This window comes from Filicampus tigris, chromosome 1 (genome assembly GCF_054856515.1).
Source record: "Filicampus tigris isolate MCC_2025a chromosome 1, RoL_Ftig_1.0, whole genome shotgun sequence".
Taxonomy (NCBI): Eukaryota; Metazoa; Chordata; class Actinopteri; order Syngnathiformes; family Syngnathidae; genus Filicampus; species Filicampus tigris.
This window is the reverse complement of record NC_141217.1, coordinates 23,027,054-23,052,907: the sequence shown is the minus strand read 5'-3', so window position 1 is coordinate 23,052,907 and position 25,854 is coordinate 23,027,054. Positions and strand designations below refer to the sequence as shown.

The window sequence follows — 25,854 nt, the reverse complement described above, 5'->3', positions numbered from 1 at the left end:
TCCTCTGCGGGATGCTGACATATTGTGGGACTTGGGCCCATGAGAGGTTCTTTCTTTTTTTCTTTCTTTCTTTCTTTCTTTCTTTCTTTCTTTCTTTCTTTCTTTCTTGAACTGTACAATGGAAGACTTTCCCAAAACTGAGGACCTGACTGGATGACAATAACTGATATTTGTGATTTGTTTTGCCAGTGAGTAGTAAAGATGCATATGTTTGTAGGCTTGGTTGGGGGGAAAATGCGGAAAAGGTGAAAGGGGACGTGTGACGAAGATGGAGGGGTAGAAAAGGTATCTAATTTCTCCTCATCCTCGCACCACAGTCTGAGGTCCACAGCTGTCCAAAACAGTCAGCTTGACACATGAGCGCTCAGCTTGGCATTCACATAAACTCTCATTCAAACACATTCAACGTCATAGTCAGCCATCAACTCACATGAGGACTCTGGGAATCATGTTGGAAATCACCTAAAGCGAAATAAAGACATGCGAAGACAGCGTTAGCATGAGCCAAGCGAAGGCATTGCTTGGTCAGGTGGGTTATCGGATTCTGATCCACTGATCCCCCCACCCCCTAAAAAACACTCTAGTTAGTGGCAACAGCTGAAGGACTTACTCGTGAACAGAACTAGCGCAATCCTTCTTCTGCTGTGACCTTCCACAAAAAGGTATGTATGTCCCAGCTTGTTTGACATTACAATATTTATCTTTATGAAAAACACAGCATTGTCAGCACAATACTGTACAAAGTGATCCAATGTATTTGCAGTTCTATTTGAGATGTTTTCTTGACTCTGACATCTAAAAACAGTGAAACAGCAACAAAGATGATTTTTTTGCCGCTTAGTTTTGCTTTGACAACCTAGCACCCACTTTAGCTGTGGTGAGATTCAATTTCAGTAGCCTAGAATAGTTAAGTTTAGGCCAAGCGCACAAGTGCAGTGTGAATATATGTCTCATGGATAATTTGCATGTCCAACTTAAAAGAAACACATTCAACATTTTTGTTCCCTGTCATGTCATTTGTTGCTGCTTTTTAACATGGCCTTTAGTGCTTTAAAATGTTCTTAAAAATAAAATGTATGAACATATTCAAACATTATTATTAGTAGTAGTAGTAGTAGCAGTAGTAGTAGTGGTAGTAGTAGTAATAGTAGTAGTAGTAGTAGTGGTAGCAGTATTAGTAGAAGTGGTAGTTTTGTAATATCTTTCAATTAATTGTGCAATATCTAATTATTTTTCTGTTATATTTGACATAAACAAATTGAAAACATTTAGACTTCCTATAATGCAAGGCCAACATTTTAACCCTGATAATTTGCAATCGGTAATAATAAAACAAATAAAATATGTAAGTAGTAAAATAATGCTATTATCGCCACCAACTACTACTTAAAGATAACACAAATGATAATATCAAGTGGTATATAAGACTAAATATATCTACTGTCTATCATTGTAGGTGTAGCAGTGGTGACAGAACACAATGGACCAGTGAGTATACTTCTAGGAATCTGTTTCGATGACAAATGCCACAGGAAGTGTTCTTGTTTGCCTAGTTTCCATGTGGCTGTCTTTCTCTTCACAAGAATACAATTTTTGACTACTATTGATTACTATTTTGTTGAAATGTGCTGCTAATGCAGCTTTCTGTTCATATGAGAAGGTATAGCGCTCCTTTGTGTGAAGCAGGTAATCATTGTGTGAATAAATTAAAACAAACATAGAAGTGCCTGTTGTGTATTTTTTAGTATCAGGAGTTCACATACACAAATCTTTAAAACAGAATATACAATTTTGTGTTGAATATTTAAAAAGTGAATACTGGTACTAAGACTGTGTTTTGTCTCATCTACCAGGGAAGATGACAAAAACTCGGTGGATATTCATGACAATCCTCCAGCTCCTGACAATGTTGTGAAAGAGGATGGAGACACGGTGGGTGACAGGGTTGTGCCAAGCCAACACGGTCAAACAGGGGCGCCCGCTCAAAAATAGCCAGGAACGCAGGGGGGTGTCAACTAGAAAAAGTATTGGTAGTATTGTAGTGCCACTTTTGAGAGGCTTTTCCAAGAAGACATTCTGAAAATAAACAATTTCTCTATAAACATTATGACCATACCAGGTATTGGTATCAAGCCGATACTGGCCTTATTTTAAACCTTAAAATTTAAGGTATCTGGAATTTGTGGAAGTTGCGGATACCAGTCAGCAATACTTAAGGCCAAAAAAAAATCTAACATTGAGTAAATTGACTTCGGCGGTAGTTGGTGCTATACTGTGTCAGTATGATGCATCAGCAAATCATCTGCATCAGAAAGAAAGGTCTTTGTTCGCATTTTTTTTGTCATTATATAAAGTGAAATTTTATATATCAAAAGTTCTAAAGGTATCGTTCTCGGTATCGGTGAGTATGTAAAGAGTGAATACTTGTACTGGTATCGGTCTGGAACCAAGTGTTCTCAAACATCCCTATTTATGAGCCACATGATCCAAGTGGGTTACTGTATGTTGTGTGGTCTCCAGGTGTACTTTATATATGAAGAGGAAGTGGAGGTGGAGGAGAAGGAACCAGAACCTCCAGAACCTGTCATCCGTGTCAATGACAAGCCCCACAAGTTCAAGGATCACTACTGCAAGAAGCCCAAGTTCTGTGACGTCTGTGCTCGCATGATAGTCTGTATGCAATGGCAAATAATGACAATATCAGAATCTCTTTTCGAACCTTAAAGCTCTGGTGCATCTCTAACATGCTTTTCTGATCTTACAGTGAACAACAAATTTGCTCTGAGGTGTAAAAACTGCAAGACCAACATCCATCATTCATGTCAGTCCTATGTTGAGTTCCAGAAGTGCTTTGGCAAAATAGTGAGTCACTCTTGTCTGTGTCTTCTTGATATGTAAGGCACTTGGAATAGAATTGAACAGGAAACATTACAATACACAGTGTAACCACTGAGGTTGAACACAGCCCTTCCCAGAACACTTGTTAGCCTCTGATTTGTTTGAATCAAGAATCCATTTGATCTACGAAGCTAAAAAAAGCGATTGCAAATCACAGCATATCATCAACAACACGTTAGATTACACATGACAATTTCCACGACAGTGTATGTGGCACAGTGGGTACATCGGCAAACATGAATACAAAAAAACTTGTGGGGATGGTTATTGTGTAAGATTCAGTACACCCCGGGGTTGACGGGTATCAAGTAACACTCTCACATTATTAACTGCCATGCTAGTGTACTTGAAAAAAAAAAACCATGCAAGCACCACACCTCAAAAGATGAACATGCATAGAGAGAGTGCCTATGAGGCAAGTCTCGTCACATACTACAAGCACTAAACACAGTTCAAACTTTATATTAATGGGCATTCAACTTTAGAGGTTCCACTGTAAGTACCACTCAGAGGGAACGTCAATATCTTTAGTCTACTGTTTGTACTCCTGGTGTTTGTTACTCACATAGAACTATGAAATTGTACATTTTGTCTCTGTAGCCTCCTGGCTTCAGACGGGCCTACAGCTCCCCTCTGTATAGCAGCGATCAACCAGATCCAAGTGAGTTTTTTTTCTGACACTAAACCATAAAACATCTGTGAATGCTTGTGAAGTGGTAATTTTGAGAGTTGCATTTTTGTTTCCTATATTGCTCCGTGATGCACAATCTGGATAACCGTCATCAACTCATAACTATCATCAATCAGACAATCCCAATCGTAACGACCCGGTCTTTGACACTCTAAGGGTGGGTGTCATCATGGCTAATAAAGAGCGCAAAAAGAATGAAAATGACAAGAAAAATGTAAGTGACCTGTTTTATGATTATGAAATGTCTCATTTCTTCAACAACGTCAACGCTTTCTAGAATATAATTTACAAGTACTAATACAAAGAAAACAACTCTTTCTTTTTCCACAAGATGCTGATGATGATGGAGGAAGAGGAAGATGAGAATCAACAACCCAAAGAAAATGAGGATGGAGGAGAAGGTACAAAACAAAAAAAGAGGTTCCCGGATGAGGTCATATCAGATGCACTTTTAAACAGAACACAGCATGGAATTGATCATATGGACAAAAGCTTCATGGAATGAGTCTGGTGTCTGGTGGTTATACAGGGAAGCCTGAAGAGAAGAAGGAGAAAGGAGGAGAAAAAGCAGATGACAAGGTAAGCTAAAAGATTTGCACAAGCAAATTGTATTATTTATTTGAAATGCTTTGGGAGTTCAGCTGGGAGTTTGCATTGTTGTGGCATGGCAAGTTTACAACACTTTTATTTGTATTGATGCAACTGCTAGATGAATACAGTATGTGTTAGTAGGGTTACGACTCACGAGCAGCATGGAAAGGAAGTGGTTAGTTAGTATGCTACAGTCAAGAGGATCTGGGTTGGATCTCTGTCACTTTTTAAATCATTTCTAGACACCAATTTCTCACCATGCACAATGAGTTTTGTGTTATATTTATCCATTTATTAGTGGTATTTTCGCCAAAATGTACATTTTTAAAGCACATCATTCAGTAGTTGGTATTATTTTAAAATGAAAACTGCTGCATCTGTGCTCTTTTGACAACAGCAAAAAGGAACCTTTTCCCAGTCTCACTACTACTTGGCTCTCTACCGCTTCAAGGCCATAGAAAAGGATGATCTGGACTTTCAGTAAATAAGACAAAACATATTGATTCTGGGATAAAATATCAGTATGTAAACAAACCAAGGATATCTTGTCTGTTTTATTTTAGCCCTGGTGACCGCATTACAGTCCTGGACGACTCCAATGAAGAGTGGTGGAGGGTGAGGTCAACATATACATATATATATATATATATATATATATATATATATATATATATATATATATATATATATATATATATATATATATATATATATATATATATATATATATATACTCAGATAACCCTGATTAGCAAACTCTGTAGAAAATGTAAAGGAGTGACATAATGAAATGGAATGCTCTCCAATTTTCCAATTTCCAGGGAAAGATGGGTGAGAAGAGCGGCTATTTCCCCACCAACTACCTCATAAAAGTGCGTGCTTCAGAGAGGGTTTACAAGGTCACACGCTCTTTCGTCGGGAACAGGGAGATGGGACAAATCACACTGAAGAAAGACCAGGTAGGAAAACCTTAATTTAGCATGCTACAGCGTTCTTCACCTGTCACAATATCAATGTCTACCTATGTTGCTAAATGTGCGCCATAAGAGAGTGTGTCGTAAGTGCTCCTTATCACCAGGATGTGGCGTTGTTGCTCTAACTTTTCAGATCGTAGTGAAGAAAGGAGACGAGAAAGGTGGCTACTTGAAGGTCAGCACTGGACGCAAGCTGGGCTACTTCCCCTTTAATCTACTGCAGGAGATCACTGTGGTATAAGAAGAAAAATAAAAGATCTGTCGAAACACTTGTATGCAAATACCAAAGTCAGAGAGTCAATATTTTTATTCCAGCATATATGGCCACAGTATACTGTATGTTTTAAATATAATCAAATCGTGAGATGCCATTGATTTGGCTTATTTTGGATGTGGTTGGTGGTTTTGATCTTCTAGTACGGCTAATGTAATATTCTAATTAACAAGGGCAGCATATTAACAGACACAATTAAACACACTAAGCATCCATCCATTTTCTACACTCGCCCTACCAGGGACTTGTAGTGAGGGTAGGTAAGTGCGGCAGTTTCGCCCCCTGTTGGCCATTATCTCTTATCTCTCGTTATCTCTGCATGTGAAGAGTAAAATAAATACTGTACAATGATTGCATGATGTTCCATTTTAATTCTAGATGGTCCGGGCTTTACATTGATTTTCTTTTCAATGCAATAAGTATCAATTATTTCATCATTAAATAGCTGAGTGTGCATATTTCCTGTCCAAATGCATGGGAAGAGTAGCTGGGTGAGTCACCTGCGCTACCTTCGTGCCTCCACCAAGCACACACACACACACACACACACACACACACACACACACACACACACACACACACACACACACACACATCGATTGCGCAATAGGGGTGGGCGATACTGGGAATTTTGGTATCGATCCGATACCAAGTAAATACAGGTATCGGCCGATACCAATACTTTTTGCTTGGAAATGTTATGATTCCCGTGGGTTGGTATATTATGTTTTTATGTACACACACACACACATATATATATATATATATATATATATATATATATATATATATATATATATATATATATATATATATATATATATATATATATATAGGTCCCTGATAGTGTAGTGGTACACACGCCTGAGTTGTGTGCGGGCAGCGTGGGATTGATTCCCGCTCAGTGACAGTGTCTATGTGTGCCCTGCGACTGGCTGGCGACCAGTTCGGGGTGTAGTCTGCCTTCGCCCATTGACGGCTGGGATAGGCTCCAGCAACTCCCCGCGACCCTGTATAGGATAAGCGGTTTGGAAGATGACATGACATGACATATATATATATATATATATATATATATATATATATATATATATATATATATATATATATATATATATACATATATATATAATACAATGCAAAAACCTTTAACAGTAGAAAAAAACAAAATATTTCAAATGTTTCAAAATATGTAAGAGGCTCCGTGGGTGCCAAACGGCGAGTACATTACAGTGGTACCTCTACTTACGAAATTAATTGGTTCTGGAAGAAATTTCTTAAGTAGAAAATTTTATAAGGAGAGACGTGTTTTCCATGTAAATGCCCTGATACGTTCCAAGCCCCCAATATTCAGACATAAATGTTTTATAAAGCATAAAAATGCATCAAAACATGTAACAAATGCACGTTACAATTAGATTATTGCACAATAAATGAGGGTTGTGCATAATGTAAAGAAAAACAAAGAATAGAGTAAAGGATAAAAATGATGGTCGTTTACCTTTTAATTGATGTCCTCAACGCTTTTTGCCCTAGTGGGGGCAACTGTCGATACATTACGGTCATATTCTTTGGCGAGATCGACCAAACGCATGCCCTTTTCATACTTTTCTATTATCTCTTGCTTCGTTTGTATGGACAAAAAAACTATTTTCTCCTTTTTTTTCTTTTCCTCGTTTCTAATTCACGTCAAACTATTGGAACATCTCATGGCCCGAGGGGCGAATGACGAGGACTTTGCATAGACATATCCATCACATATCTATCTTCTACCTGTCTATCTGCACACATAGATACATACGATAGAGGTCCCTCTTAGCCAATGGGATGCCAGGAAGATGCTAGACTAGCCAATGGCAGAGCAGCTATGAGTATGTTGCGTTCAGGAAACTCCAGAACTGCGAATGGCTGCCCATCCTGTATTTTTACCTTTCGTAACTTGAAATTTCTTTCGTAAGAAGAGGCAATATTTTCTTGTTGAGGCGTTTCGTGACTTGAAAATTTCGTATTTAGAGACGTTCGTAAGTAGAGGTACCACTGTATACGGTACTGTAGCACTTTTCCCTCATCCGGGTTACTGTAGGAGTAGCTAACTCAGAGCGAGAGGGTCCAAACTGAACTGCTCACCATATACAGGGCACATATATCCATAATTCACAATCACATCTATGGATGATTTAGTGACTTCAGTGAACGTAATTTTTTTTTAGAATGTGGTACTGTTAGGAAGCTGGAGTTTTTATTTTTTAATTTTTTAGCTGGAGTAATCAGAGCCAGGAAGTCAAGATTCGAACCTGCAACCTCAGAAGTGTAAGGCAGGCAAACACAGAACTGAACTTACAAGTGCCATTACAGTATAATGTTATCTCATTTACTAAATAAAGGGCTCCATTTCAAAATGGACAATTCCGAATATCCAGGCATTTCTGGTAAATTTCAGTGAAAATAACCCACTGCATTGCATTGCTTTTGCCAGTGACAGCATATAAAGCTTGCAGAAAATCATGCCTAGAAGTTGTGCGGTTGGATCATCTAACCGCGCTAAATAATGGAAACTGAATGAGCCCATTCCCTACTCTATTATTTTCACTCATGGTGTTTCATTTTGAAAACAAGGGCCTCAAATAATGGCTAGACTATGTCAAATGCAGACCATATCCAGTATTTTATTTATACAAATACACACACAAACACACTGACCAATCGATACAGATTGAGGCACACCGACTGATGAACTGACACATATTGACTGACTGACCGACAGACATACAGACAGAGAGCGCTTACAACTGATCAGATATAGTTTTTTTTTCCCAATTAGTTTTAATTAAATGTTTGACTTTTATATTTATTGCAAGCTGGTCCTTGGTGTGGATAGTCGATCAATTTGTACAAGTTACTCCAATATTAAGCAAGACTTGTCTAGTTTGTTGATGCAGTGGCTTTTCCCCATTTTACACAGACGGATTTGTCATAACATTAGCTGACTTGTCAGTATAATTTTTACAAATCCTCTTATATGGATGAATCCACTTTATCAGGCTTCCGGTGGTTTCAATGTGCAAGGACAGTGGGTGGCTGTCAGAGCGGAGCCCACCAGAGATGCGTGTGTGTGTTCAGGGGAGAAATACCTCACTTTGAAAGGGGGTGGGGGGGGGTTCAGCCGCACACTGCAGAATGTCCTCACTTAGTCTGGAGGCTTCAACTCGGTGAAAGCCATCTTCTTGAGTCAAGCTTGCTCTCTTGCTTTCTGAATGGATCTTTGGTTGTACAAGATGGTGTCCATAGGCTTGAAGTTGACTCTCACCTGCCTGTGGCTTCTCCCTTCTGCGGTGAGTTAACAACCTTGACTATTATTCTTCAGAGTTAAAGACAATATTTTATACAGTAGTGTTTGCAACCTGTGATGGACATTTCATTTAAAAAAATTATAACAGGGATTTAGGTTCTGATTTAAGTCTTGTGATGGAATTCCTCACAGGTTACATTGGGGGACAAACCTTAAGTAGCCTTCACACCTGAAAAACGACACTATCACTATCACTATCACTATTGTTCTGCAACTTCGCAAGTGAAAAAAAATATCTATCTGATGCTGATGGTTTACTTAGTTCAACTGATTGATATACCGGTAATCAAAAGTGGCTGGATTGTTGTTGTTTTTTAATCGTTTATGTTAGAGCCTGGTGTTGCCTTCTGGAAGATGATGTGGCTCTGAGGCTGGATTTACAAGTGACTCATTTAATATTGTTTGCTGTCAAGTGGCATGATTGGCGATATGTTTCATGGCAGTAGAGATACTTTTAGGAAAAAAAGCATGGAATCGGACATCTTCAGACCTCTAATAAATGCGTATAAGAACGTGATACATTGTGTATCTGCCAAATCGAGTGTAGCGTAAACATGGAGATGGTATATACCTGTCAATGCAAGCTTGACCTCATCAGAATAGGCCAATTTGTAAAGTATATGTTGTACACTCTGTGTCCATCCAAACAACACAAATAAACATAGTAAAAAGGATTCTGCTTTAAATCGGAACTGCAGCAAAAGCATATAGACAAACATTATCTAAATATGATACATTGGAGGTGTGACCATCATTGAATGAGCAAAATAATTTCCAATGGTGACCAGTGGAGTAATAATTTGGAAACGGCAACTGATGTTTAATACAGTGTTACCTTGACTTACGAGTGCTCTGACTTGTGACCTTTTAAAGATATGAGCCGTTACTCCAATAATTATTTGTCGGTCGGTCCACCTATGATTTTAAACGGGCTTCCGTTAGCGTTTCCGACTACAAACTGCGACCAATTACTGCTAAATTTTGATCTGTCTGTCCATTTATAATATGCATTTGACTTCCCATACAGATCTGTCATCCAATTGTGTGATTGAGGTGGAAAACATTTTGTCTCACAATCCTCATAGTATTGTTTTGGAGTAGTTGTCACCAATGTGGTGCCTGCTCCCAAGTAACACTTTAGCAGCCTGCGTGCCCATTCTAAAAAATAGCTCAGCAGTGATGGGACATTATGATTGTCTTGAAATGTTGGAGAAGTAATTATTTAAAATGTAAACACTGGCACAGATGTATAGAAATAAAGAGCTGCATATTTAGATGCATCTCTTTCCTAATTATTGTGAGAGATCATTAACATGATCAGTGTCTTCACATAAATGAATATCATTATTAACAATTACATATATTAATAACAACATTACACTGGTCAGCAAATGTTTACAATTTTTGTCTAAATCATAGCAAGTAAACCTTTCTAGATGAATAGTTTTTGCTTATTTCGAATCTGCCCTCGTTTTTTTCTCTAGCACATCAGGTGTTAAGAATAATATAATAACAATAGTACTGTACAACGTAATATATTTAGTAATGTTTGGAATTAAGTGCTCAGGTTCAAAAATAGGTGGATTTTTTTTTCTGAAACGTCTTAGCTATAAATTACGACGCTTGGTAAAATCGATATTACGTAAGCTTTTATGAGTCAAACTTAAAAACAAAAAATAAAAATATCCCACAAACCTGATGTGCTGGAGAAAAAGTAAAGACATTGTTTTAAATCAGCGTGAAAAAAAATCGTTAAGGGACACATAAAGTCATTTACGATTAGAATCTGCTGTTGACCGGTGTTATAAAAGGTAATTTGAGCAAATGTGTTATTTTAGAAGTGTGTATGAAGCTGGTTGCCCTTTGCATAAATCCGTACCCAAGAAGGAGCTCTCACTTTTAAAAATGTTGGTGACCACTGGTTTGGAGTAATTTTGTTCCACCCCCCTCCCCCTTATCTTTTAAACAGACATATGGACATGACTGTCATATGCCTAATTTGACAATTGAGCTCCCATAGAAGCTGCCTGGCACCCAGTGGCTGTGCAAACATAGTCGCTTGAGAAACTTTTTCTAGCCATTGACAAAATCATTTCCAAAGTAATGATACATCTCAGGCTTTTTTTTTAGGTGTTTATTCATTCGTTGCCTCCTCGTGTTGGGCTGGCATCCTACATGGCTCTCACTCCAAAGGTTGTGCTGGCATGGCGTCACAGATCCACTGACATAGTTGTCACATTGTAGACTATAATTGGGCTCGGTGAGAGCAGCGCATATAGCGGCAGAGCCTGCCTGTAACACAGCATGGAACGGCGGATGTGAATTCATAACATGGCCAAGGTGGCTGGAGGTGATCCCACTTAATGACATCCCGCATGGGAGATGTTTATCCCCCAAAATATTGAGGAGAATGCAAACCTTCGTCAGCTGTCGGCAAGTTTTCACACAAGTTTGCCTTCGTTGTCTCCATGCATTAAAAAGTTGAACCTGTCTCTCACACTGTAGCCAAACTTTTACTTACAAGTGATTTTTAATGAGAGGAACTCGAGAATGACAACTGGATTTGCACAATTCATTTCGTACTTATAACTAATTTTTGTCAGCATTGCTATTTCAGGCAAAGTAATGTACGCTTTTTCTACCGGCTCACAATATTAGTAAACGAGGTTAAAGAGCACTTAATGTTCAGCTTTATTTAGGCTTTTATTACAACGGATACAAAATAGATGGCTCTCTCTTCCTTCTGGAGTGATGCTTCATTTAAAGGGGAAGTCGGACGCAAAGAAAAATGTGTGCGCACGGCCAGCAGCCCTTCCTGCCGCTGAAGCTGCGATGCAAGCGCATCAAGCGAGTGAATCAAAAATCGTTAGGAACCGGAATCGTCCAAATTCAAACGCTCCCCAACCCTACCTCCACTAGTCCAAGCACAGCATTCCGATTAATATTGTGTTTGTGGAATATGAGTTAAGCAGCAAAATCTCTCCGTTTTAGCCATCTCAGGGAGCAGCCATTTTGCCACTTTCTGTCAACTGAAAATGACATCACAGTTGCTCAGGGCTGAGATAACGACCAATCATGGCTCAGCTTCAGAAAATAGGTGAGCCGTGATTGGTCGGTTCCTGAGCCATGAGCAACTGTGATGTCATTTTCAGTTGACAGAAAGTGGCAAAATGGCCACCACCTGAGATGGACAAAAAAAGGTAAATGTTACTGCTTAACTCATATTCCACAAACACAATATTTATCAGAATGCCATGTTTAGAAAAGTGGGACTGCGTAGAACATATTATTGTAAAGAAATTTTAATGAATAGACTTCCGCTTTAAACGTTTTTTTTACGGTTCATATTCCTTTAATATAGAGCGGAATTTGAAACCAAATTCAATGTCAAAAGCTAAGTAATTTCTTGATCAACTCTTCACTTTTCCCGGCGGGGGGTCATTTGACATGTTTATTCTGCATGGTGAATTATTGTAGGTTGAAGTTCAATGTTTGGGATTTTTCTGTTACAATTCATCTGGGTTTTATTTGTATTTCAAATTGCATGACCAGCCGGATCAAATGTTCTCACATTGTCATTTCTCATCCAATGTGTATTCATGTGAACATAAACTCAGATAACATATTACCTTCTTCTATGGGAAGTGACCTTTAATTCACGTGTTGTTCCTTAAAGGGCCAAGAAACAACCGAAGCCTCTGACTTCCCGAGCCAACAATGGAGAGCAGTTGAAGGAGAAAGAGGAGCTACTGTTGGAGCAGCGTTGAAGGTGAAGCACATCTCCAAGGATTTACAGATCATCTCCACCAAATACAAAACCCCTGCGTATGGATCCCTTGGCCCGTACGGCTGGCCACAGAACTTTTCTCAGGCTCTCGATCAACATCTGTACAATCCCCTGTCCAAAGCTCATTCAAAAGTCTCCCCGAAGTCCAAGAAGATTTTGGGCTGGGGTGACTTTTACTTTAATGTGCAGACATTAAAGTTCAGTCTTCTAGTGACCGGGAAAATCGTGGACCACATCAACGGCACGTTTAGCGTCTACTTTCGCCACAATTCTTCTCATTTAGGAAACATATCGGTCAGCATTGTTCCACCTTCTAAAACTGTTGGCTTGGAGGTTCTGGATCCAGGAGTTCCAAGTATTCAGACCAGGAACTCGGTACTGTTACCAGACCCGGCTTCCCACTTTCAATCCACTAGTTCCACCTCTCTAGACCAACACAAGCAGCAGCAGGACTTAATGGTGATGACTGAACTCAACTGCCGCATCGAGTACCAGAGAACAAACCGGTCCAAGAAGACCAAGCCCTGCATGTACGACCCGGGTCAGACGTGCTACTCGGAAAACACTCAGTCACAGGCAGCGTGGATCTGTGCCAAACCGTTTAAAGTGATATGCATCTTCATCGCCTTCACTGGTACTGACTACAGACTGGTTCAGAAAGTTTGCCCGGACCGCAACTTTCAGGCAGACCAGAACCATCAGCACTTTGGATGACTGGCTCTAACTGAAATATGAAACACTAACTGTACTTCAGTTTCTAAAAGTGGTTAGATGGACCAAGTGTGTAATGCGCCATTCCAATGAATTGTTGTAATTTGTGTCCCCATGAAGTCAAATGTATAAACACGCAATAAAATGAACCGTAAACATGTTCTTTATCAAGCAAAGTGTCCATCACATTGATCTGATTTCATATGAATACAATACAGAAGATTCATTTAAACTCCCTTTCAGACTTTGTTTTTGGTACCCTGCCTCCTAAAATCAGACTGAAATATTATAATTTCCCTGGGTTTCACGCAGTCTTGCTGTTACCCTGTTTAGCACTCTGAAAAATGTGGAATAGTCCACAAGTCACATGCCGCTGGGAATCGCATCGTTCAGATCCCCTGCAGGCCATGGCGAGGCTAAAAGTAAGTTCACTCGTTTATTTTTGTTATGATAATGATAACGACAGTGTCTGTGTGTGTGTGCGTCTATTAGCATAAATGTAATATAGATATATGCTAATTGTATGCTAGAAAGTCACCCCTGTTACTTTCAGTCCTTCTATCAACAGTAGGAGTTTCAGTACAATAAAACAATTACATAAAAATAAAGTAGCTTAAGATGGACCAACATATATTTTGTGTGCTTAATGTGTATTAAGACTTAGATTTTAGAAGGCAGAAATTCAAATTTGACAGAGTTACAACAAGCAAATGCCTCCCATTCGGTGGAATAGCCCTAATGCACTTTTTCTTAAGAAGCATTTGTTGATCATTAATATAATATACAGTGTAATGGTACCTCGGAACTCAAACGCAAAACATTCCAGAGAATAGTTGACCTTGTATTTTGTTACTCGGAAAGACAGTACTAGAAATGAACAGAATCCAGTCGATGGTGGGAAATTGTGGAGAACTGACTAAAAGAAGGAGATGACTACAAACTGACCTGCAGTAGACAATTTTATCAAGCTTGAGCCTGTAAGAAGTGAATTGTTAAAGGGTCGAGTCCCGTTGCATTTGAGAAGTGCGGCTGGTTGCTGGGGTGACACCAGTTCCCCAGTTGAGCAGTGTAGAAGACACCAAACCCCAAAAATGTTCATGCCGCAGGATCACTTTGCAGTGCGCTCAATCTGACAGGCATCATTGGACTGTAAATGTAATGTCCAGGATATGAGGGCAAAATGGTGTTCAAAAGAAAAACAATTCAATTAATTTTGAGTATCTATGGTTTAGCTAGCATTACCTCAGTGAGACAAACATCCGTAGCCAAAAAGTGCACATGTTCTTGGCTCCTTTCCTCCACCGATGGTTTTCGCTTTCAACCGAAACACCTGAAGTACTTTTGCTGTGTTCCCATAAAAGAATGCTACTTTTTTTTCTGCAGAGAGTGGAGGTAGAGTACTGTTTTGATGGCAGATGATTTGCTAGTTATATGCCGTACATTAGTTACATAAAAGCTGGACGAGTGACTTCAGTGCAACTTTGTAACGGTGTGGCACATTTACCAAGGAAGAACCCATTACATAGTGATAGAAATTTGGATTGGTCCCGTCATTTTACATCCCCACCACATGCTATGATGTATAATGAGTTTGTTTTTGTGTGTGTGTGTGTGTGTGTGTGTGTGTTGACGTGTGTTGTTTTATTGACACAATCTGACAAGTGCATAAGTGACATTAGCAGGACAAAGAACAGTCTTTGGTGTTTGCGTGTGCCTTCACAATAAAGGCCATTCACATCTATTGTTTCATTCTTGTAAGCACACACCTTGCCGATTGCACAACCTTTTTTTTTTTTTTTTTCAAAACTCTGCCAACATTTGAACCTTGGCGGGAGTCTCAGAAGTGCTCAACTGAGCGTTATTCCATCTTGAAAACGTGTCCATTGACACCTTCAAATGTCCACAATGCCCAAAGATCCTAGCAGTCATGTCCAATCATTCATCGCTGCAATCTTGAAGGCTTTTTAAACCAAGGTCACGGAGAGCATGATAGAAATGTCATGTCCGACCATGCCGTTGTGCGCTGATAGCTGTGATTATCTCCGGTCGGCAAAAAGGAAAGCTGGGCTGCGGACTATTTTGTTTTGAAAGACGGTTGACTGTACAGCCTGCTGCGCTTTACGTAAGACTTAATACACCAAAAGCTTAGGAAACATCATGACGCCAAAAGATGAAAGGAGACACACTTCAATTATGCTGCAACAATAATTTAGTGTGTTTGGACAAAGCAGCACACAAACAGAAGCTGACTAACAAACAAGCCCTAACATATTACTATTACACTTTTCATAATCTTCCATAAGCATGCCAATGAAAAAAACACATTTGGGCCTTAGCTGCCTTTTATTCTGTGGATTGTTTAGAACTTCAAAAGGCCCATTAGTTCCACTCCCTTGTTCCCAACCCCCCCGGTGCAAAGTATATTATGTGGTGTGATGAAAGTGTTTTTGCACAGGCTCGCTCGCCATGTTTACCAAAGACACAAGCTGAGCAATCACGCATAAACAACAACAAAAAGAGCCCAAACGTTTTTAGTTGAGACAGAACATTATCGTTCATTCTTTCAATTTTTATTTGGTAAGCAAAGAATGAAAAAGTTATTGATTATTGATGATTGATTTTCCTCGATTCAGTTTTAGGCTGAGATCGACAATATGAAAATAGGCCACAGGACTGAATTGGTCAGGTTTACATCACCCATGCAGACGTTTGGTAACAAATGTCATTAAAGGCAAAGGTGTTTGCCTGCTTGCTGTCACAATCAAACGGGAGCACGACCGCCATCTATCAAAAAATCCATCAACCAGCTTCACCATGCGGCAGTCCTTGTCTTCTCTCGTACATTTTAACACATAAAGTAGTACTCAAAATGATTTGAATCAAAATCATTTCAATTTAAAAATGATTTCTTTTTAATTATTTCATTTACTTTCACAATGGGGTGGCCGTCTGCCTTGAACTGAGCTGAGTGACCCTGGCACCCTGGCACCAACATTTTGTGCGCCTTTAAGAGGCGGATCCGACTTTGTGGAAAATGTGATGTCTTATGCAGGATCGCAGTTCTTCACACAGTCAATGTTACACATGAGAAGATGCTGCTAATTATTCTGCATTCTTGCACTCTGGACAGAGGTGTTGAATGTGTTCAGTGTGAAAACCAATTTGTTATTAAAAAAAAAAAAAAAAGCAGCCTCAAACTGTGTAACTGCAAGTCTTGATGTTTCTGCATATCAGTGCTTTTAGTCAAATTTTTCACCTGAGTGGAGGTCTGAATACGCTTCAACATGCTATGAGCTATGAGGAGATGCTAATTGTCCTTTTTTTTTTTTTTTACTGCCTCACAGTTGTCAAGAGTTTCATGTCACTCGTGCAAATATTGAGGAATGAGACAGCTCCGGAAGGTTGGAGGCAGCAGAGGAAGAGCAGTGACCGAAAGGAGGAACACAAGTGACGAAAATGAACTGAGATGGTAAGAATTTTTTTAACTTCCTTTTCCACAGTTCCATCTCACCATCTGTCTCGCGAGTGAGATTTGACACAAGGTTTCACTCCGAGTGCGAGTCCTCACTACAGCCCCTCACGGAATGCATTTTTTACATCAATTAATTGGATTCCATTTTCCAGGATTTGTTTAAACGGAAAACTGATTAACATTCATTCACACCCTTTTGGTAGTGTTTAATTAGTATTTGCAGTATTTACTACACAGATAATGTAACTTTTTATGTCTATCTATGCCATGTATAGTGGCAGGCAGACCAATGAAATGCTCTTCCACTGGATGGCCATTAATCTGTGTATTCCACTATTTGTGACTATTTTGGGCGGTGTGCTGTGAGTTTTTTTTTCCCAATGTAAAAATGCCTTGGCTCAAAAGTTGTATCCTTCACAGTATTACTGCGGGAAGGACTGGACTTGCCCTTTCCCATCCAACATGAATAGCTGGAAACATCCTAACTCTCCAGGAGGATTCAGACTCTAAACTTCAAAAGGGCTGCTGGTTGCTTCTGCAGAATCTTTCAACTATAGCCAACACTTTGGGATTTTTTTTTCTTTCAAAGCTGTGGGAGCCTTTTTGTGTCTTTGTGGCTCACTGTCAGTGTCTCCACCTACCTTGGTCAGTCACACCATCACGCAACCAGGCCGTGACTGCCTTCAGATGGACTCAAGCTCCAACTTCCTGACAGCTGAAGGAGGCAGGCTTTTAGTTATGAAGACTGTCATTGCATGCTGTCGAGGCCTGGCTGTGAAGGCAACCGGACAAAAATAGGAAGCTTTATCTTGTGTCCATGGAGTACTATGAATACAATTTGAGGTTCACTCAAACGAGTGGGTTACACACATATCAATTTTTAACATAGAAAACGATTTTTGAAACTTGAGAAAACACACACATGATAGCGGGGTGGGATCATCTTGTGTATTCTTACTGCTCTTAAAGTTTTTGAGATTACGAGTGTCCTCCCACAAACAAGATGCCCCTTGTAGTACCAAACCTGAATGAAAGCACATCATTTATTGTTTAATTTATTTTTACTCTTGTATGACGGTCAACAATATGGAAAAGGGACGCATGATGTTAGCTCTCCTTCAGCGATAAGTGTAAGCAGCACTTCCTATAGGAGAAATGTATTCCAAATTCAAACAAAGCCATCAGCATCCTGCAATGGATTGTCCTTATAGAATTCAAGATCCAACTGTAGTTCCAATCTACAAACTTATTTTAAGTCTCTTTTCATGTGACTGATTATGAGAGCACATTGGACATCTCAAAGTAGTGCTACAATCTACAATGCCCCTTTAAGACTGCGCAGTGCAGATTGCCACCAGTAGGTGGAGCTGCCCGCCAAGACCTTCTATGTGGGGGAGGGGTTAGACTCACTGACCATTTGGCTACAGGCCGCCTCAGCTTCCTGTCAATAGGACATATTCTCTCAAGTCAGAAAAAGAATGCTACTGCTTACTATTATGGCTGTGAAAATTCTCCCATCAGGTTAAGTGCGTCACCGAGGCACCTTCATGAAATGTACGCACTCTAATTGGAGCAACTTTGAAATGTGGGCGTTCCCTGTCGAATCTAGTGGTGCACGTATTCTCCCAGACACTAAAATATCTTTTCTCTTCCGCGCTCAGGAGACTGTACTAAGGTCTTGCGCCTCTTGAAGGTGAAACATCATATTGCATGTTTTGATTCAATTAACTGCTTCAGTGCAGGTGTGTTGGAGGAGGGAGACATCTAAAACATGCAGGAAAGAAGCCCTCGAAGACCAGAGTTGCCCACCACTGAGGTAAGCTAAAGTAATCACATGTGTATTTAAAACAACCAGATGTTTTTGCTTTATAAATGTTAGCTTCATGCTAACAAACGATGCAAAACTCCATAGACGGGCTAACAAATAGCATCTGTGTCACAATGTTATAACTCTTTAAACAATGGATTTTTTAATACAAGAGTTTGAGCAACACACGAAGACAGACAATATAACAATACTTACAGACATATGTTCGATGGCTATCGATGGACATTCGATTCTTTCCTTTGTGATAAATGACTACCGGTAATATCACTGAAGCTTACTGAGTCAGCTGTGAAACTCTTCTTCGTGTATGTCTCTATATCTGTACAATACTGCCACCAGGTGGCCAAGGCACTTACACCAGAAGGAGCATCACAATGTCCATTGAATAGAAGCAAGAAATGAGGCAAAAACTCTTTAATTCTTCACATTATATTTCATTATGTCATGATTGTATGTATTTAAAACGTTCAATATTATGAAATGCTACTTTTCTTTTTAAATCACAGTAGTACTTACATTTTGGGATTAATTGCATTTCCATTCATTTCCCTTGGGAAAATGATTTGAGATGAGTGTTTGAGTTACAAGTGTGGTCATGGAACAAATTCAACTTGTATCTGAATAAACTATTGTATTTATTGTTGAGAGCATGATACTACCTAATTAAATCCCTCAGTTATATACATTTTCAAGTAGTATTCACCCACTGCTGCCCACTCTGTTAAAGTGGGTTGCATTGTTTGCTTTCCAAAAAGGAACACAAGTGAAAATACTTTTAGGTATTTGGCTTTTGGTCACAAAGCCCCTCTTCAAATTCTTAAGGGTGCTTGGCTTTGTTGCAGATTCTGGGAACTAAACCCCACCGTTTATATCACAGTATTGAAATAAACCATTTTTTTGTTTAGCATGACAACGTCAATGTACATATGTTCTCTGTTTGGGGATTCCTAGCGAAATGTTACTTGCCTTGACAATGTGGAAAAGAAGGACGGAGGGATCTTTGTAGATGATCAACACAGAACCAGCGTGTTGCACTGCTGGAATTTCCTCTGGTCATTTCCTTTCAATGAAATAACATTTGGGAACAGTGCAAAGAAAAAAAGAGATATAAGATAACTGGAATTACAACATCACACTAGGAAGAAAATAAATTAAAATGAAAGTTTCATTGTACCATAGTTGCTTACTCATGGGCAAGTCAACCCAAACATATTTTTTTCAAGAATAAAATAAAACAAATCAAAGCTAAAGCCACTCTAAAGACTAAAAAACTCCAAATGAAATGAAGCCTAACTATAATCCAAAACCATTATAACCCTGGTAGTAGGATTGCAATTCCTTTATTTTCCTTTTCTTTTTTTTTTTCAAGTAGTTATTGCTAAAAATGTTTCCACAACACTTTTAGTCACATTTTGAAATTTTTTTTACAAGTAATATTTCCTTGAGTTTTAAAAATATCTCAATTACAAAAAAAAAAAAGCAAAACCAGAAGTCTACTGTGTGCTGCTGCTGCCTACTGGAGCATTTAATAATTATTTTGCCCCAAAATGAATGGGCCTTTGTTCCATGTCTCAGTGTTTTGCAATCAAGCTCAGCCTTTGCAGTTTTTGCCCCCAGTGGAATGTGTCACGTCCACAGAGGCTGACCAGCTGAAGCACGGCTCAAAGGCCAGGGGATCTTTCGGGCCGGTCCTTAGCAAACACATACAAACAGACGGAGGATGCACATCCTCAGAGACGCACAAGCAACATTACAAGACAAATAGTGTCTCATCCGCGTCGCATCTGCACCCGCTTCTCATGACCTGACTGCTGCTTTGACACGGCGTGCGGGCGTCCCTCAGGGAAGACTCCTAAACCCGCAGATATTCTTCGTGTGTAAGCATTTTGTTACCTCACTTCAACCCCACTTGGACTAAGAGGAATTATTTTTTATTCTAATCTCTCATGCTGTTGCTCTTTGGGAGCACGACTATGATAAAAATGAACCTGAAAGCCCTTTATAGGGCCGCATTGTTGTTTACAGTCATTTTTCATTGGTCATCATGGAATGGCAAGAACCCAAATCAGATTTTTGCTTTTCCAGTTATTTTATGTGACATTGAATGCATCTTGTTTTAACAAACAATTTGGGTGCATTAAAATACAGCTGGAAACATAAACCCCATATTGTGTGAGTTTTCTCGAGCTAATATGAGTGTGAATGGTTGCTTTTCCATACCTGTACATTTCCTGGGGTTTGATGCCAGTTTGTAGGATGTGGGATAGGACGCCTACGGTATAATTTCAATTATTTAGGACTATTAGTTGTGTGTGTGTGTGTGTGTGCCAGGTTGTTCTGTGATGACTTCCAGTGTATCGCGCACTGCTGCATCTCTTTCTGATCAAAAGACGTTTGAATGACAAGCAGGCTGTGTTGTACACACACCACTCTTTCTGGTAACTGCCACACACACACATGCACGCGCACACACACGCACACGCACGCAGAGTTAACAGATGCATGGAAAAAGATTCCTATCTGACACCAATCATCAAGTCCAGTCAAAGTCAGCTGAGACAGAGTCCAGCTCACACAACTGCGATGGAAAATGCATGGCTGCACATTGCTTCTATCCATGAGAGCCTCCCATATCCCGAGATGATTTGCGTTTTAGTGCTCAGTCCTGACACATATTTCAATATTCAACTCATAACGAGACAGGCTTTTTATTAATTTGGTAATCAAACGTCAGAATGATTTAACCCTGTGAGGAATTGAAATGTCTGAAATGAGTGTGTGAGCTTTGTAATACTGTCCTAACATGGAAGCACCTAGCATGTTGTTGTATGTTTCCATCTCACACAGATGCAGAGTATGCCCTTCGTAACCATGACAACCAGGGGCAGAATTGCAAAATGGGTTGCTAAGATTTACTCGGTTGTGTAGTTTCACACTTAATGGCTGGGCAAGTTTTTGTATACTGTACAAGCAATTAAAATATGTTTCTTTTCTATAATATGTTCCCTTTATATTTAATTAAGAAAGAAGAATTTAAGAAAAAGGGAGTCAAATAAAACTGTTAATGATGACTATTTTTTTCTAATTTTTATTTATTACTAAACAGCAAAATCACAGTTCTGAAACATTTTAAAAGGAATTCAATGTTATGTGGTTACAGTATTTGCATGTGACTGTTTGGACTGCCCGGGCGTGGAGGAAACACTTCAGAATTCAGGTCCGTCCTTCTTCAGATTTTTATAGTCAGTGGTGATGGCCACAAACTAAAGCAGAAAACAGGAAGATTCAGAGGCCCGTTTATGTTGTCTTGATGCAATGTGCGCGTGTGTGTTTGTGTGGTTGCTATATTACCTTGTACTGATATGTGGGGTCAAGTTTATTCCAGGGCTCAGGGTTATTGGTTTTATCCCAGCTAAAACACACATAGAGACTGCCGAATGTTACACTCTGATCTCCATTAATTGGGACAGTTTTGAAAAGAATTGTGTTACATACCAATGAATTCATCAATAAGGGTTTGGAGTAGCCTCCCCCTTATTTTTCATTTCTCCATCTTAGCAACACATTCTCTTCACAAAATTCACTGATGCTACGCGGTGTCACCAGGTCAAGGCACTTACGTGACATGAGGTCCTTTGGCCAATCGGACCAGGTATAGACTTGCGCCGCCCATTCCCAAGCAGATGAAGAAAAATTGAGGGATTAGCTGCGGGAGACAGACGACAAAAACGTTATGAATCTTCCGTCCGTAAAGTGCACAATCTAATGCTAAATTGCCAATATTGTTTTTAGTAGGATTATGATTATTATCAATAAACATAATCATCCTCGTCGTCAGCCTAATCATCATCAGAATGAAAAAAACGAAGATGTCACATGTAAGCGCAAACAAAAGTATTCGAGCCCAAATCTATTAGAGCTGCGTCAAATATTTAGATTACCCCAATTTGTTACACGAGAGAGTCAAAATTGTGCAAGCATGTGTATAGGCAAAATATTCAAAACAGCTCTATGTATTGTGCAAGTGATAATGTAGCTGGTCTGTCTATGTAATATGTGTCAATAACAATAATCATAATACATAACAACAGCAGCCACACTAATGTTGGAATATGTCTATGAATTGTAATCATTGTGAATAATAACAATACTATTAATTTCATGTGATTTTTGAGCACCATTTTCTGACCAACTCTCAGTCTTCTTATATTTTTGGTCCTTCCATCTCATATGATGTGATGGTGGGGGCTTGGAGAGTCTACACTCCCCACCCCCAAACCATTAACAAGAAGTCACAAGTAAGAGCTCTCTGGCAAAAGAGCAGCTTGAAAACAAATGTATGGATGAATAAATATATGTATAAAATCCTCTCCCCTGCAGGTGCTGACTTGGATCCCTCCCCAAAATGATTTTGTCAGTTTGGCTGTTTGCACCCCTTTGAGTCTCGCACGCCTCTCACACTTTGGCTCCTTTTCCAAAGTGCTCGGTGCCAATTAACTTAAGCAATCGCATCAAATGAGATGAGACACGATTAGACTTCCAAACACATGTGCATGCTGCTACGACTAATCACTAATGGATAGAAAACAACAGTGTTAGAGTCAATCGATGGAGAAATGAACAAAATATACCAAGCATAAATATAAAGGCAACACTTTTGCTTTTACTCGCATTTTTCATGAGCTGAACTCAAAAGAGCCAAGACTTTTTCTATGTCGACAGAAGGCGCATTTCTCTCAAACACTGTTAACAAACCTATCAAAATCTGTTTTGTGAGCAATTCTCCTTTGCCCAAATAATCCGTCCACCTCAAAGATGCGACATACCAAGTTCATTTGGCAAAGAACAAGTGCTTAAAGTGGAAGTCAACCCAACCATATTTTTTTTCCAGAATATGTTCTATGCAGGCCCACTAGTTGAAATACAGCATTCTGATTAATATTGTCATTTGTGGATTACAAATTCAGCAGCAAAATCCACCCGTTTTTAGCCGTTTCAAGGAGGCGGCCATTTTGTTACTTCTGTCAACTGAAAATGACATCACAGTTGCTCATGGCTCTGTTAACAGCCAAGTGTGGGTCAGCTTCAGAAAACAGGTTAGCCGTAATTGGTCGTTACCTGAGCCCTGAGCAACTTTGATGTCATTTTCAGTCGACAGAAATGACAAAATAGGCTCAAAATAAGCAGTTTCACATCACAGTTTGTGAATCAAAATTAGCGCCTCAACCAAACACAACAAAGAGCAAAACTGAGATTTTTTTTCAAATTGTTTCCGCTAATTGAACCACCACCACACATGGGTAGCTGGTATCGAGGCAAGCTCGCTGCGCCTTATGCCAGACCAGATAGCTAGGAACAAGTTTCGTCTGGCCGCTAATGCGGCTAAACACGTTGTGGAGTCGCTCCTAAGTCAGTAATCATCAACTAATGAAACTGTCTTTAACAAAAAGCTATGGCCCCCTTAACTTTGCATCTTGTCCGATTTTGTTAACTCTTAATGAGACTTCAGTGTCAGTTGTGTGCCTGTCAACAGGTATTTTGGTCCACTCCTTGTGAGCAAACCGCTCCAGCTAGCTCAGGTTTGAAAGATGCCTTCTTAAATACTTCTCAGATCCTGCCACAGATATTTAATAGGATTTTGTTTAGTACTCTTCAGAATAGTCCAATGTGTTGTTCTTTGCCAATCTTGGGTATTTTATGCTATTTGTTTTAGGTTGTGAACCTGATGAATGACTCATGACCTTCAGCGGAAACTCAGCTTTCTGATATTCACTAGTCAGCCTTGAGATTTTATGGTACCCTGCATGGACTCAAGTCACCCAGTGCTGGATTTAGCAAAGCAGCCCCAGAATTTAACTGAGCCTCCTCCATGTTTCACAGTAGGAACAGTTTTTCTTTATATGCTTCTATCTATAAAGATTCAACACATGTGACAACACATGTCTCATCTGTCCAAAGCACATTTTCCCAGGAGATGTGCAATTTGTCAGTATTCGTTTTGGCAAATTCCACTCTATATCAGTTTCAAGTTATTCCAGTGACAATTGTGGTGTTAATATTGCTGCTAAGGTGTACACAAAGAAGAGAACAGTGTACCTACTGTGAAACATGGCGAAGGACTGGTTTTGTGCTGAGGCTGCTTTGCTATGGTTGGCACATCCATAGCGTGGAAATTTTAAGACTATCAAAGCATTCCGGACCAATAAAATCAAGATCCAAAACACACAGCTAAAATGGCAAAGAACAAAGCAGACTATTCTGAAGAGCCGTGATCTCAATTCAATTGCACATCTGTTATTTTTTGGGTAAATAATTCTGTTGGACAACAAAAATAAAGTAAAGCCTAATTTTCATTCATCTTTTTTTCAGTCTCAAGTTATTTCATAGAACATTGTGGGTTTTCTTTCTCATCAACATTTATGCAGGCATGTGTTCTGAGAATTAACTTCATCACATCAACGCATTAGATGTATTATCCGTGCGACTCGTAGCTTCTGATCAAATGCGTGAAAAACGTTTGGCGAAATGAATAAAATTACTCACACCAGGATGCTTCTTGGCATGCTCCACCGCTGTCCGAAATATCATTGCACCGCACTACTTTTAAACAAAAGGGGACTTAAATCAGCTCCTTGCGTTTGCTCGGTCCCAGTTAGTTCGTTAGTTAGTTCACATCTAGACCTGCTGCATTGAACGAGGAGGCAGCAGGAGGGAGGAGGGGTAGTGGGAGGAGAAACAGGTCCTTTTATATCTGATTACAGTTGCCTCAGATCTCTTGCCGGTGCCATTAATTCCACTGCTTTTTCTTTTCAAAGTTTTTGTGACACTTGTTCATGAAAATTATTTGACAACAATTCTTATCTAATGAGGATGCTGTGTCATTGCCGAGGTTCCTGTAGAGAGCCAAAGATCTTTGCTCCCTTGCCTTCGCGGCCCTTTGGGAGTAAACTAGAGGAAATGGGAAAGTGCACAAACGATGGTGTCGATATAGAGCTCCTCACTCACAACATACAGTATCAGTTACAGAAACGGCACAGGAAGATGTGAAGTCTCACGAGAACTGCATCTCAACGGAGAGCTGAAAAAACAAATAAAAAGGGAGGCAGGAATGAAGCTCCAGCAGCTTAAAACAGCGAAATAGAAAATCACCCAAAAGAATATAAACAAAACTGGAAAAGAGCTTTACTAGGTACTAAAAGGCACAATTGCATTGAAGGTATGCAGATATGGCATTTATTCTCTCCACTAAAGTAATAATCAAGTAATAAACACTCATGTG

The 25,854-nt window shown here is 39.5% G+C and overlaps 3 protein-coding genes and 1 long non-coding RNA gene across 7 annotated transcripts; 2 read left to right on the top strand and 2 right to left on the bottom strand.

The window, feature by feature from the left end:
* The first annotated feature begins 244 nt into the window (after positions 1–244).
* Positions 245–5,886, top strand: stac3 (SH3 and cysteine rich domain 3). 4 transcript variants are annotated; one of them, XM_086044061.1, is made up of 13 exons: positions 245–285; positions 1,457–1,488; positions 1,854–1,932; positions 2,521–2,642; positions 2,765–2,862; positions 3,499–3,559; positions 3,706–3,803; positions 3,921–3,990; positions 4,119–4,168; positions 4,578–4,660; positions 4,744–4,795; positions 5,002–5,139; positions 5,288–5,886. In XM_086044061.1, the coding sequence occupies exons 3-13, from the start codon at positions 1,922–1,924 to the stop codon at positions 5,393–5,395; spliced, it is 891 nt and encodes a 296-aa protein (XP_085900187.1). In that variant the 5' UTR covers positions 245–285; positions 1,457–1,488; positions 1,854–1,921; the 3' UTR covers positions 5,396–5,886. The 4 variants fall into 4 exon arrangements, with proteins under 4 accessions (XP_085900187.1, XP_085900168.1, XP_085900178.1 ...); XM_086044042.1 differs by having other exon boundaries at positions 2,521–2,674; XM_086044052.1 differs by lacking the exon at positions 245–285 and adding an exon at positions 429–662.
* A 2,741-nt stretch (positions 5,887–8,627) lies between these two features.
* LOC147153301 (neurexophilin-2-like) lies at positions 8,628–13,406 on the top strand. Its single transcript, XM_086044016.1, has 2 exons — positions 8,628–8,760; positions 12,454–13,406. The coding sequence occupies exons 1-2, from the start codon at positions 8,683–8,685 to the stop codon at positions 13,276–13,278; spliced, it is 903 nt and encodes a 300-aa protein (XP_085900142.1). The 5' UTR covers positions 8,628–8,682; the 3' UTR covers positions 13,279–13,406.
* LOC147153300 (uncharacterized) lies at positions 10,959–18,863 on the bottom strand. Its single transcript, XR_015088501.1, has 3 exons — positions 18,771–18,863; positions 17,389–17,519; positions 10,959–11,069 (listed from the first exon to the last, which is right to left on the bottom strand). It is a non-coding gene; the product is annotated as an uncharacterized LOC147153300 (long non-coding RNA).
* Positions 18,864–21,643: 2,780 nt separating this feature from the next.
* Positions 21,644–25,287, bottom strand: ndufa4l2a (NDUFA4 mitochondrial complex associated like 2a). The gene is made up of 4 exons (XM_086044003.1): positions 25,119–25,287; positions 22,196–22,281; positions 21,927–21,987; positions 21,644–21,838 (listed from the first exon to the last, which is right to left on the bottom strand). The coding sequence occupies exons 1-4, from the start codon at positions 25,161–25,163 to the stop codon at positions 21,782–21,784; spliced, it is 249 nt and encodes an 82-aa protein (XP_085900129.1). The 5' UTR covers positions 25,164–25,287; the 3' UTR covers positions 21,644–21,781.
* Between the last annotated feature and the right edge of the window lie 567 nt (positions 25,288–25,854).

What these genes read in the sequence shown, in the direction of transcription:
- LOC147153301 (XM_086044016.1), top strand. Translation starts at nt 8,683, where the DNA reads ATGGATCTTTGGTTGTACAAGATGGTGTCCATAGGCTTGAAGTTGACT. An exon ending in TGTGGCTTCTCCCTTCTGCG is followed by an intron (nt 8,761 to 12,453) that starts GTGAGTTAACAA and finishes TGTTCCTTAAAG; the next exon opens with GGCCAAGAAACAACCGAAGC.
- ndufa4l2a (XM_086044003.1), bottom strand. Translation starts at nt 25,163, where the DNA reads ATGATATTTCGGACAGCGGTGGAGCATGCCAAGAAGCATCCTGGT. An exon ending in GCCAAAGGACCTCATGTCAC is followed by an intron (nt 21,988 to 22,195) that starts GTAAGTGCCTTG and finishes TGTGTGTTTTAG; the next exon opens with CTGGGATAAAACCAATAACC. An exon ending in ACCCCACATATCAGTACAAG is followed by an intron (nt 21,839 to 21,926) that starts GTAATATAGCAA and finishes TTTCTGCTTTAG; the next exon opens with TTTGTGGCCATCACCACTGA.
- stac3 (XM_086044042.1), top strand. An exon ending in AAATGAGGATGGAGGAGAAG is followed by an intron (nt 3,991 to 4,118) that starts GTACAAAACAAA and finishes GTGGTTATACAG; the next exon opens with GGAAGCCTGAAGAGAAGAAG. An exon ending in TCACACTGAAGAAAGACCAG is followed by an intron (nt 5,140 to 5,287) that starts GTAGGAAAACCT and finishes CTAACTTTTCAG; the next exon opens with ATCGTAGTGAAGAAAGGAGA.